A 13,344-nucleotide genomic window follows, 5' to 3' on the forward strand; every position below is an offset into this window, starting at 1 on the left:
GAGAGGGGAGAGAGGGAGAGAGGGGAGAGAGAGAGGAGAGAAGGGAGAGAGAGGAGGAGAGGGGAGAGAGAGAGGAGAGAGGAGGGGAGAGAGAGACAGAGAGGGGGAGAGAGAGAGACAGAGAGAGAGAGAGGAGGAGAGAGGAGGGGAGAGAGAGGAGAGGGGGAGAGAGAGACAGAGAGAGAGGGGGGGGAGAGGGGAGAGAGGGGAGAGAGAGGAGGGGAGAGAGGGGAGAGAGGGGAGAGAGAGGAGAGAGGGGAGAGAGGGGAGAGAGGGGAGAGAGGGGAGGAGAGAGGAGGGGAGAGAGGGGAGAGAAAGGAGAGAGGGGAGAGAGAGGAGAGAGGAGGAGAAGAGAGGAGGGGAGAGAGGGGAGAGAGGGGAGAGAGAGGAGAGGAGAGAGGGGAGAGAGGGGAGAGAGGGGAGAGAGAGAGGAGAGAGGAGAGAGGGGAAAGAGGGGAGAGAGGAGGAGAAGAGAGGAGGGGAGAGAGGGGAGAGAGGGGAGAGAGAGGAGAGGAGAGAGGGGAGAGAGGGGAGAGAGGGGAGAGAGAGAGGAGAGAGGAGAGAGGGGAAAGAGGGGAGAGAAGGGAGAGAGAGAGGAGAGAAGGGAGAGAGAGAGGGGAGAGAAGGGAGAGAGAGAGGGGAGAGAAGGGAGAGAGGGGAGAGGAGGGAGAGAGGGGAGAGAAGCCATCTGCTCAGAAGGCGTAGCTGAGAGGGCAACTCGCCACAGCTGAGCTAAATGATCCTCTGGGAACCGTTTTAATTGAAAAAATAATGCAACAAACACAATGAAGAATGCGATCATTCCCCCTCAAGCAGACACCAAGACGGCCATCAAGGAACTTCACTGGACAATTTGCAAACTGGCAACCATTCAGTCTGTAACACAACAAAAATGTGAAAAAGTCAAGGGATGTGAATAGTTTCTGAAGGCCCTGTACGGTATACTGCCCAATTGTAGCATGGTGTATCGTGCTGGGTATCATTGGCCTGCTGCTGATGGAGACAGTTTGGTCAACACGGATTAATTGTATGATGTTTACTGACATTAAATTGAGCTAGTATTGATATACACTGTTAACTGATTCTGATCTAAAGCCACCACACCAAAATTCTGCCTTCCTTTAGTTGTCTCAGGATTTGGTAAGCTAATCAAAAGGGGACCATCGCGCTCTCCCAGAGGTTTGGATGGTGCGTAAAAACCAGTGAATTCAGATAAATAAAAAGTTGTAATTGGTCTGCACTCAAAAATGTTGCATAAAGCTTATTTTGTTTTTCAATGTTGTTATTATTTCCACTGCATCAGGGATAACGTACACAGACGCTATCGGCTTTGCAGCCATCACCCAAAACTACCCTCAGGTCCTCATACCCTGTATTTGGGATTGCAGTGTGCAGTAAAAAATAATTAGCCAATCAATAACAAGGTAACTTTTAATGGCTACATTAACTTTGACCATTTGTGACGATGCAAGCTCTCACGTCGAATTATGGTTCTCCATCTCCCACGAGCTCCAAGTTTAAACATTTCCATTTCTACAAATTCCATTACGGCCATTACATTAAACTTACGAGTGCACCATTAGTTTCTGCTATTAGCGGCAACACAGGCTCAAGGGACTCCTCCATTTCAGTTTATAAAATAATGTGCTTTATTTGACTCATTTCCCTCCTTTTAATAATACCTGATTGTTTGACAGCTTAGTTTGTGTCGGGCACCCATATCCCTACCTCTTTGTCACTCAAATCAAAGTTTACTGCTCGCTACACATACTTAGCAGACGTTATCGCAGACTCAGCAAAATGCTTATGTTTCTAGCGCCAACAGTGCAGTAATACCTAACAATACAGAAAATACACACAAATCCAAAACATTTCAAAGAAAACTAAGAAATATCAGAATGAGCAATGTCAGAGCCAGTATGGACAGTATATGAATAGAAAAAGTGTGTACAGCAGTAGTTATATAATTTGTCATGACATTGGTTAGTCCAGTAGTGAATTCATATTATATTCCTGCAAATATTAATTTGGTTGCTACATCAACCACTGTAGCAATTGAGATGTATGTTTATTGCGTCTAATTCAGTCTATGTGACTGTGTCTAAAACGATTACATATACAGTGCCTTGCGAAAGTATTCGGCATATTTCAAACTTTTTTAACAAATCAAAAACTGAAAAATTGGGCGTGCAAAATTATTCAGCCCCCTTAAGTTAATACTTTGTAGCGCCACCTTTTGCTGCGATTACAGCTGTAAGTCGCTTGGGGTATGTCTCTATCAGTTTTGCACATCGAGAGACTGACATTTTTTCCCATTCCTCCTTGCAAAACAGCTCGAGCTCAGTGAGGTTGGATGGAGAGCATTTGTGAACAGCAGTTTTCAGTTCTTTCCACAGATTCTCGATTGGATTCAGGTCTGGACTTTGACTTGCTTTATGTTTTGGATCATTGTCTTGTTGGAAGACAAATCTCCGTCCCAGTCTCAGGTCTTTTGCAGACTCCATCAGGTTTTCTTCCAGAATTTGGCTCCATCCATCTTCCCATCAATTTTAACCATCTTCCCTGTCCCTGCTGAAGAAAAGCAGGCCCAAACCATGATGCTGCCACCACCATGTTTGACAGTGGGGATGGTGTGTTCAGCTGTGTTGCTTTTACGCCAAACATAACGTTTTGCATTGTTGCCAAAAAGTTCAATTTTGGTTTCATCTGACCAGAACACCTTCTTCCACATGTTTGGTGTGTCTCCCAGGTGGCTTGTGGCAAACTTTAAACGACACTTTTTATGGACATCTTTAAGAAATGGCTTTCTTCTTGCCACTCTTCCATAAAGGCCAGATTTGTGCAATATACGACTGATTGTTGTCCTATGGACAGAGTCTCCCACCTCAGCTGTAGATCTCTGCAGTTCATCCAGAGTGATCATGGGCCTCTTGGCTGCATCTCTGATCAGTCTTCTCCTTGTATCAGCTGAAAGTTTAGAGGGACGGCCAGGTCTTGGTAGATTTTCAGTGGTCTGATACTCCTTCCATTTCAATATTATCGCTTGCACAGTGCTCCTTGGGATGTTTAAAGCTTGGGAAATCTTTTTGTATCCAAATCCGGCTTTAAACTTCTTCACAACAGTATCTAGGACCTGCCTGGTGTGTTCCTTGTTCTTCATGATGCTCTCTGCGCTTTTAACGGACCTCTGAGACTATCACAGTGCAGGTGCATTTATACAGAGACTTGATTACACACAGGTGGATTGTATTTATCATCATTAGTCATTTAGGTCAACATTGGATCATTCAGAGATCCTCACTGAACTTCTGGAGAGAGTTTGCTGCACTGAAAGTAAAGGGGCTGAATAATTCTGCACGCCCAATTTTTCAGTTTTTGATTTGTTAAAAAAGTTTGAAATATCCAATAAATGTCGTTCCACTTCATGATTGTGTCCCTCTTGTTGTTGATTCTTCACAAAAAAATACAGTTTTATATCTTTATGTTTGAAGCCTGAAATGTGGCAAAAGGTCGCAAAGTTCAAGGGGGCCGAATACTTTCGCAAGGCACTGTACATGTATCCGTGTTAAGAGCCCATTGGTATGGTTTCTCCGTAGCCTAACTGTGTGCGTCAGGGTATTGTGGGTATATAAGCCTGTTCTTTTCCATTCTCTTGAGGACTGCTGTGAAGGTAACATGTGTTGCTAAGTTCTCTAAACAAATTTTCAGTTGACTGAGTTTTCTAGCATTGTTATAGGCTTGGCCTGTTATAGGCTCTATTGGCATTTGATATGTTGCCGTTTGGTTTCTACTACTGCGATTGTTCTTTATTTTGACACTTCATAATTTCTTTCTATTGTCTACTGCAAGTACTGAACATTATTTGTATAAAGTTCATTCAGAAAGTATTCAGACTCCTTCACTTTATCCACATTTTGTTACGTTACAGCCTTATTCTAAAATGAATGGAATATTTTTTTCCCTCTCATCAATCTACACACAATACCCCACAACGACAAAGTGAAAACAGGTTTTTGGACATTTAACCAAATTTAGTAATAAATAAAATTAAAAAACGGAAATTCATTATTTACATAAGATTTCAGACCCTTTGCTATGAGACTCAAAATTGAGCTCAGGTGCATCCTGTTTGCATTGATCATCCTTGAGATGTTTCTAAAACTTGATTGGAGTCCACCTGTGGTAAATTCAATTGATTGGAAATTATTTGGAAAGGCACACACCTGTCTATATAAGGTCCCACAGTTGACAGTGCATGTCAGAGCAAAAAGTAATTGTCCGTAGAGCTCCGAGACAGGATTGTGTCGAGGCACAGATCTGGGAAGGGTACCAAAACATTTCTGCAGCATTGAAGGTCCCCAAGAACACACTGCCCTCCATCATTCTTAAATGGAAGAAGTTTGGAAGCACAAAGTCTTTTCCTAGAGCTGGCTGCCCGGCCAAACTGATCATCCAAACTGACAGAGCTTGAGATGATCTGCAGAGAAGAATGGGAGAAACTCCCCAAATAAAGGTGTGCCAAGCTAGCGTCATACCCAAGAAGACTCGAGACTGTAATCACTGCCAAAGGTCCTTCAACAAAGTACTGACTAAAGGGTCTGAATACTTATGTAAATGTGACATTTCAGGGGTGTTTTGCTTTGTCATTATGGGATATTGTGTGTAGATCGATGAGGGAAAAAACAATTTGATACATTTTAGAATAAGGCTGTAATGCAACAAAATGTGGAAAACGTGAAGAGGTCTGAATCCTTTCTGAATGCACCATTTTCATTGGACTGCACTGAAGGCTTCATTTTGCACCACGTTTGTATCTCTCGGTTGTGCTCAAACCCTCCTAAGTTAGACTGCCGGATCCCATTATTTACATCATCAACGGATCCCATTTAAATCACCTTCAAGGCCTGGAGAAAATAATTACGATCTTTGACCTTTTCTTTCATCCGTGTGTCCATTTTGTGTGTGTGTGTGTGTGTGTGTGCTCACCCTGAAGTCAATGCCAACAGTAGAGATGAAGCTACCGGCCAAGAAAGCTCCGTCCTTGAAGCGAACCAGCAGGCAAGTCTTCCCTACACCTGAGTCTCCCACCAACATCACCTGTAGAGGGACACAAATGACCTTATGTTTAATGTTCCATGGACTCTTGGAAGAGTAGCCCCATTATTGTGGGGCTTATTCACAGCATGCCCCCCCCTTAGAGAGAGAAACAGAAATAAACATAAACAGAGATGGAGACAGAGACAGAGAGAGACGGAGACAGAGAGAGACAGAGATAGATCAAAAGACATCTCCGTCTTCTCTGAATACCTGTGGTAGCGGTTGATGAGCCCTCAGTAGTGGAGGTCAACGATCATAACACCATAAAGCTCTACTCAACACAGTGAGGTGATTTGTCTAAGTCGGGTGATGAGTCCGTCTCTGTCTCTGTCTGAGAATCTAGCCTGCCTTCAGACCTCTGATGGGGTAAACTTGGGGTCATGATTGGGGCTGCACCAAATGTTTGATGTATTATAATAATTGATTATTCTTATGTTGTATTAATAGAAGGGGAAGGGTCATGAGACCCATCCCCCAATACATTTATAGGGTCCTAGACTACAAATTAACAATATATATGTTAATTATAAGGTTTTAATATTGTTCCACAGTCTTTTCTAGTCTCTGTCTCTTATAAAGAAATGGTCTGAGATATGTATAAATTATTGCAGGGTGTCTGTGAGAAGGCACATCTAGGCTAAAAGAGATTAGACACAGAACCAAGCAGAGGAGTGAAAGATAAGAGACTAGTCAGACATACCTCTATAAATCAACTTGGGGAGTGGACATTTACTGCTGAGCCTATAGAAAATACTGAAACTATTGTATCTCTCTTGCAAGTTTGTATAGCTGTGTATGCAAAGGCTTGGTCTCATGAGTAGAAGGTAATGACGTATGCAGGGACATCACTAGGGATGGACTTCGGGATTAAAAAAATAACTTGGGACTTTTCCTATTTTGCAGAACTCAGGAGAGACATCAGTTGTATGTGTGATGTTTGATCTTTGACTTCTGTCTACAGTTGTATTTTAATAAAAATTGTTATGATTTATAAGTGCACATTTTGGGTGTTCCTTATTTGTTAAGTGAATAAAACGGAGCACAGAAAAACGGAACCAACACCTCCATCTACATCACTAATATCTGTATACCACAGACTTTACTCCCTCTTAGCAAACTCACTATAAGTCAAGGCCAAGAGAGACCAGAATGGGAAGATCAACTGTATTTATTTATTTCACCTTTATTTAACCAGGTAGGCTAGTTGAGAACACGTTCTCATTTACAACTGCGACCTGACCAAGATAAAGCAAAGCAGTTCGACACATGCAACAACACAGAGTTACACATGGAATAAACAAACATACAGTCAATAATACAGTAAAAAAAAGTATATCTACAGTGTGTGCAAATGAGGTAAGATACGGGAGGCAAGGCATTAAATAGGCCATAGTGGCAAAGTAATTAAAATATAGCAATTAAACACTGGAGTGATAGATATGCAGAAGATGAATGTGCAAGTCGAGATACTGTAGTACAAAGGAGCACAATAAATACATAAATAAATACAGTATGGGGATGAGGTTGCTGCATGGGCTGTTTACAGATGGGCTATGTACAGGTGCAGTGATCTGTGAGCTGCTCTGACAGCTGGTGCTTAAAGTTAGTTAGGGAGATATGAGTCTCCATCTTCAGTGATTTTTTGCAGATCGTTCCAGTCATTGGCAGCAGAGAACTGGAAGGAAAGGAGGCCAATGAGGAGGAATTGGCATTGGGGGTGACCAGTGATTTATACCTGCTGAAGTGCGTGCTACGGGTGGGTGCTGCTATGGTGACCATTGAGCTGAAATAAGGCGAGGCTTTAGCTAGCAAAGACTTGTAGATGACCTGGAGCCCGTGGGTTTGGCGACGAGTATGAAGCGAGGGCCAGCCAATGAGAGCATACAGGTCGCAGTGGTGGGTAGCATATGGGGCGTTGGTGACAACACGGATGGCACTGTGATAGACTGCATCCAATTTGTTGAGTAGAGTGTTGGAGGCTATTTTGTAAATGACATCGCCAAAGTCGAGGATCGGTAGGATAGTCAGTATTACGAGGGTATGTTTGGCAGCATGAGTGAAGGATGCTTTGTTAAGAAATAGGAAGCTGAATCTAGATTTCATTTTGGATTGGAGATGCTTAATGTGAGTCTGAAAGGAGAGTTTACAGTCTAACCAGACACCTAGGTATTTGTAGTAGTCCACATATTCAAAGTCAGAACCGTCCTGAGTAGTGATGCTGGACGGGCGGGCAGCGATCGGTTGAAGAGCATGCATTTAGTTTTATTTGCATTTAAGAGCAGTTGGAGGCAACGGAAGGAGAGATGTATAGCATTGAAGCTCGTCTAGAGGTTAGTTAACAGTGTCCAAAGAAGGGCCAGAAGTATAGAGAATGATGTCGTCTGCGTAGAGGTGGATCAGAGAATCACCAGCAGCAAGAGCGACATCATTGATGTATACAGAGAAGAGAGTCGGCCCGAGAATTGAACCTTGTGGCACCCCCATAGAGACTGCCAGAGGTCCGGACAACAGGCCCTCCAATTTGACATACTGAACTCTATCAGAGAAGTAGTTGGTGAACCAGGTGAGGCAGTCATTTGAGAGACCAGGGCTGTTGAGTCTGCCGATAAGAATGTGGTGATTGACAAAAGCCTTGGCCAGGTCGATGAATAGGGCTGCACAATATTGTCTCTTATCAAAGGTGGTCATGATATCGTTTAGGACCTTGAGTGTGGCTGAGGTGCACCCTTGACCTGCTCTGAAACCAGATTGCATAACGGAGAAGGTACGGTGGGATTCTAAATGGTGGGAATCTGTTTGTTAATTTGGCTTTAGAAGACCTTAGAAAGGCAGGGTAGAATAGATATAGGTCTGTAGCAGTTTGGGTCTAGAGTGTCTCCCCTTTTGAAGAGGGGGATGACCACGGCAGCTTTCCAATCTTTGTGAATCTCAGACGATACGAAGGAGAGGTTGAACAGGCTAGTAATAGGGGTTGCAACAATTTCGGCAGATCATTTTAGGAAGAGAGGGTCCAGATTGTCTAGCCAGGCTGATTTGAAAGGGTCCAGATTTTGCTGTTCTTTCAGAACATCAGCTATCTGGATTTAGGTGAAGGAGAAATGGGGGAGGCTTGGGAGAGTTGCTGTGGGGGGTGCCGGGCAGTTGACCGAGGTAGGGGTAGCCAGGTGGAAAGCATGGCCAGCCAATGAAAAGTGCTTATTGAAATTTTCAATTATAGTGGCTTTATCGGTGGTGACAGTGTTTCCTAGCCTCAGTGCAGTGGGAAGCTGGGAGGAGGTGCTCGTTTTCTCCATTGACTTTACAGTGTCCCAGAACATTTTGGAGTTTATGCTACAGGATGCAAATATCTGTTTGGAAAAGCTAGCCTTAGCTTTCCTAACTGCCTGTGTATATTGGTTCCTAACTTCACTGAAAAGTTTCATATTTTGTGAATGTGACTTTTCCACATAACCCCCCCCCTCACACACTTAGAAGTGCAACCAGATGGCATGAGCACAATGCAGGCATAATACAGCTAAGCAGACATAGGATCTTAATTTGAGCCAGTTTGATACATCAGGAAAATAATTCTGCAGAAACAATATGTATTATGTGGATTATGTTTGTGGTGCTTGATAAATGTTTCATTAGGGCAAATCAAGTCTGAAATTTCAAAGTGGAAATTACAAACTTTAGAAGCGTTTTAAAAACTCAAATAAACAACCAGTCTGCATTTCCTGCTCAGCAGGAAAATTCACAGCAACAAAAGAGTGATCAAATTAAGATTTTACATCTGTATAACAGTATTCTGATTATATAAAATGATTGATGAGTTATACAGACTTTACTATACCAGGCTCAGAATCCCTTATGTACTGTGGTGTGGTGCCCTGTGTGTTACAAAGTCAGTGTTTGTTCTTGTCACAGTGTGACTGTTTGAGTGCTGTGTCAGGAGTGGCACACAATCGTCTCCCATATCCTTGTTGACACAGCTGTGGCTCAGTAGTTGACAATAGAGTCATTAAGGTAGGTTCAGTACGTAGTGAAATGTAACCAAACATACATTTCAATCATTAGACAAATGCGCTTTGGTACTAAAATGTCATGATTTACCCTAACCATTTGGCACTATGATTCTGGGTAGAATCGTTTGCTTTATTATTCAGATAATGCCATAACTAACAAGAACAGAAATGAAAAAGGGATTTTGTAAGAGGTAAGACCATGTTAATGCCTTGATGAATAAAACAATTTCCTAATGTAATAGAGATAAAATAATGTAATTAAATAAAAGAAAGTAAGATGTTTCTGTCTTGAAGAAAAAATGTCTTTGAGGGTCCTCTCTCCTCTTCAGTTCATATATTTATACTGGGGGTAGCTCATGCAGGTGTTGGAGTAGTACACGGGCTGAGCAGCATAGCAGGGACCCTGGGGCAGCCACAACAATAGGTGGGCTGGACAACAGTCTCCCAGGTGTATGTCATCTGGACAGTACCTACATCGGAACGAAGCCAGCACGTGCGCCGGGATTCTCAATTCTCAATCTTCAGGAAGGTCTCTGGGGTAACCTTCATCCTGTGGACTATGGGAGGCTGCGCAGGTGCCACAGTTGCCAGTGGAGGCAGTGGCCACGTGGGAGTCCAGCAGGTTTTTAATTATCTGCTGGATCTCTGGAGTCCGGCAAGCTCTGAAGATGCGCTGGGTCCCTTGCAGGTGGCAGTGGATTCAGAGCTCAAATCCTGTGTACTTCTCCTCCTCCAGCCCAAACACCATCTTGTTTATGGTATCAGCAGGGATTCCTCAGACCCGGGGCTGCCTTCTCATCAATGGCCCTTCCGTCCTTTTGTAGCACTGAGTCAAACAAGTTGATGCAGAAGGCAAATCGGCGATACCACGTTTTTATACATTTTGGAGAGTGCATCATGATGGAACCCCAAATTACATCATGCAACTTCTTGACCACTTAATCTTTTGTTAATTTTCTGTCTTATTTTTCAATTTGGAGTGCAGGATGTTTAAATGAAATAGCCGGTCACTGGCGAAAATAAATAAAATAAATAAATTTTTCTCATGTGTCGATCACAGTTATAGGCCAATGGCTATAGGACCAGCCTGGCCTCATCTAGCCTTAATTGTTTTAGATCTTCTAACCTTATGTACATTTCCAAACCTTTGTCATTAGTTGTGTGGTTTTTTGTTGGGCACATGCAATTTCTTCTGTCCTAGACAAATCTCCTTGTCTGATTGCATGAACCTCCCCTGTCTTCACCCAGGATCTCCGCGATCACTGCCTCATTGCCTGCGTCCGTAATGGGTCTGCGGTCAAACAACCACCCCTCATCACTGTCAAACGCTCCCGAAATCACTTCAGCGAGCAGGCCTTTCTAATCGACCTGGCCCAGGTATCCTGGAAGGATATTGACCTCATTCCGTCAGTAGAGGATGCCTGGTAATTCTTTAAAAAGTGCTTTCCTCACCATCTTAAATAAGCATGCTCCGTTCAAAAAATATTGAACCAGGAACAGATATAGCCCTTGGTTCACTCCAGACCTGACTGCCCTTGACCAGCACAAAAACATCCTGTGGCGTACTGCATTAGCATCGAATAGCCCCCATGATAAGCACCTTTTCCGGCGAAGTTAGGAACCAATATACACAGGCAGTTAGGAAAGCTAAGGCTAGCTTTTTCAAGCAGAAATTTGCATCCTGTAGCACAAACTCCAAAAAATTCTGGGACACTGTAAAGTCCATGGAGAATAAGAGCATCTCCTCCCAGCTGCCCACTGCACTGAGGCTAGGAAACCACCGATAAATCCAAATAATTGAGAAGTGCAATAAGCATTTTTCTACGGCTGGCCATGCTTTCCACCTGGCTACCCCGGTCAACAGCCCTGCAACCCCCACAGCAACTCGCCCAAGCCTCCCCATTTCTCCTTCACCCAAATCCAGATAGCTGATGTTATGAAAGAACTGCAAAATATGGGCCCTACAAATCAGCTGGGCTTGACAATCTGGACCCTCTCTTCCGAAAATGTTGCAACCCCTATTACTAGCCTGTTCAATCTCTTTCGTATCGTCTGAGATTCCCAAAGATTGGAAAGCTGCCGTGGTCATTCCCCTCTTCAAAAAGGGGGAGACACTCTAGACCCAAACTGCTACAGACCTACAGTGGGGCAAAAAAGTATTTAGTCAGCCACCAATTGTGCAAGTTCTCCCACTTAAAAAGATGAGAGGCCTGTAATTTTCATCATAGGTACACTTCAACTATGACAGACAAAATTAGAAAAAAAAATCCAGAAAATCACATTGTAGCATTTTTTATATATTTATTTGCATCCTTCACTCATGCTGCCAAACATACCCTCGTAATACTGACTATCCTACCGATCCTCAACTTTGGCGATGTCATTTACAAAATAGCCTCCAACACTCTACTCAACAAATTGGAAGCAGTCTATCACAGTGCCATCCGTTTTATCACCAAAGCCCCATATACTACCCACCACTGCAACCTGTACACTCTCGTTGGCTGGCCCTCGCTTCATACTCGTCGCCAAACCCACTGGCTCCAGGTCATCTACAAGTCTCTGCTGGGTAAAGCCCCGCCTTATCTCAGCTCACTGATCACCATAGCAGCACCCACTCGTAGCATGCACTCCAGCAGGTATATCTCACTAGTCACCCCCAAAGCCAATTACTCCTTTGGCCGCCTTTCCTTCCAGTTCTCTGCTGCCAATGACTGGAACGAGACTCACATCTCCCTCACCAGCTTTAAGCACCAGCTGTCAGAGCAGTGCACAGATCACTGCACCTGTACATAGCTCATCTGTAAATAAATAGCCCATCCAACTACCTCATCCCCATACTGTATTTATTTATTTATTTATCTTGCTCCTTTGCACCCCAGTATCTCTACTTGCACATTCATCTTCTGCACATCAATCACTCCAGTGTTTAATTGGCATATTGTAATTACTTTGCCACCATAGCCTATTTATTGCCTTACCTCCCTTATATTACCTTATTTGCAGACTCTGCATACATAATTTTTTCTACTGTATTATTGACTGTATGTTTGTTTATTCCATGTGTAACTCTGTGTTGTTGTATGTGTCGAACTGCTTTGCTTTATCTTGGCCAGGTCGCAGTTGTAAATGAGAACTTGTTCTCAACTAGCCTACCTGGTTAAATAAAGGTGTTCTCAACTAGCCTACCTGGTTAAACAAAGGAGAAAAAAACAATTTCAATAAATAAATAGGTCGCCTGATTTAAACCCAAACAAACTTGTTTGGCATCAACTGAAAACATAAATGTGTAACTCTGCCAAGCCTACAAGCAAAGATGAACTGGTGAAGGCCATCAAGAGGTTTTGGCTTGAGAAATTGACGATAGAAAAATTGAATGGCACCGGCTGCCGTTTTACGTGCTCCTAACCAACTATGATATTTTGTGTTTTTTGCATTGTTTGTAACTTATTTTGGACATAATGTTGCTGCTTCCTTCTCTTATTACCAAAAAGTGCTTCTGGATATCAGAACAGTGATTACTCACCTCGAACTGGACAAAGATTTGTTCTTTAATGAGTCTGATGCGAAGGATATACTGCTTCTCTGAGACCAGGCCAAAATCTGCGTAATTTGCATGAAGAAAAGACAGAAATACAGGGGGCGGAGATCAGGGTGCCTTGTGAGAATTCGTCGGCGAGTGGGTAACCCACCTCTCCCATCTGCTCTATTTGCCCACGTGCAATCACTTTGAGACTATCCTACCAACGGAACATTAAAAACTGTAATATCTCAAGTATCACAGAGTCGTGGCTGAAGAACGACACGTACAATATTTAGTTGGCTGGGTTTTCTGTGCATCGGCAGGACAGGACAGCTACGTCTGGTAAGACGAGGGGTGGGGGTGTGTGTCTATTTGTCAATAACAGCTGGTGCGTGGTGTATAATATTAAGGAGGTCTCGCGTTATTGCTCGCCTGAGGTAGAGTACCTCATGATAAATTGTAGACCACACTATCTGCCAAGAGAGGTTTCATCTATATTATTCGTAGTCATCTATTTACCACCACAAACCGATCCTGGCACTAAGGCCGCACTCAACGAGCTGTATTAGGCTATAAGCAAACAAGAAAATGCTCATCCAGAAGCGGCACTTCTGGTGGCCGGGACTTTAATGCAGGCAAACTTACATCCGTTTTACCTCATTTCTACCAGCATGTCACATGTACAAACAGAGGGGGGAAAAAACTCTAGACCACCTTTAC

At 43.3% G+C, this 13,344-nt stretch overlaps 1 protein-coding gene across 1 annotated transcript in view; it reads right to left on the reverse strand.

Moving 5' to 3' along the window:
- Positions 1-13,344, reverse strand: part of LOC139367468 (ras-related protein Rab-26) — a 127,759-nt gene that overhangs the window by 99,981 nt on the left and 14,434 nt on the right. Inside the window, exon 2 of the mRNA XM_071105681.1 lies at positions 4,987-5,097. Coding sequence (XP_070961782.1) covers positions 4,987-5,097 — 111 coding nt within the window. The remainder of the gene's footprint in view (positions 1-4,986; positions 5,098-13,344) is intronic.

Source organism: Oncorhynchus clarkii, chromosome 16 (genome assembly GCF_045791955.1).
Source record: "Oncorhynchus clarkii lewisi isolate Uvic-CL-2024 chromosome 16, UVic_Ocla_1.0, whole genome shotgun sequence".
Classification (NCBI taxonomy): domain Eukaryota; kingdom Metazoa; phylum Chordata; class Actinopteri; order Salmoniformes; family Salmonidae; genus Oncorhynchus; species Oncorhynchus clarkii.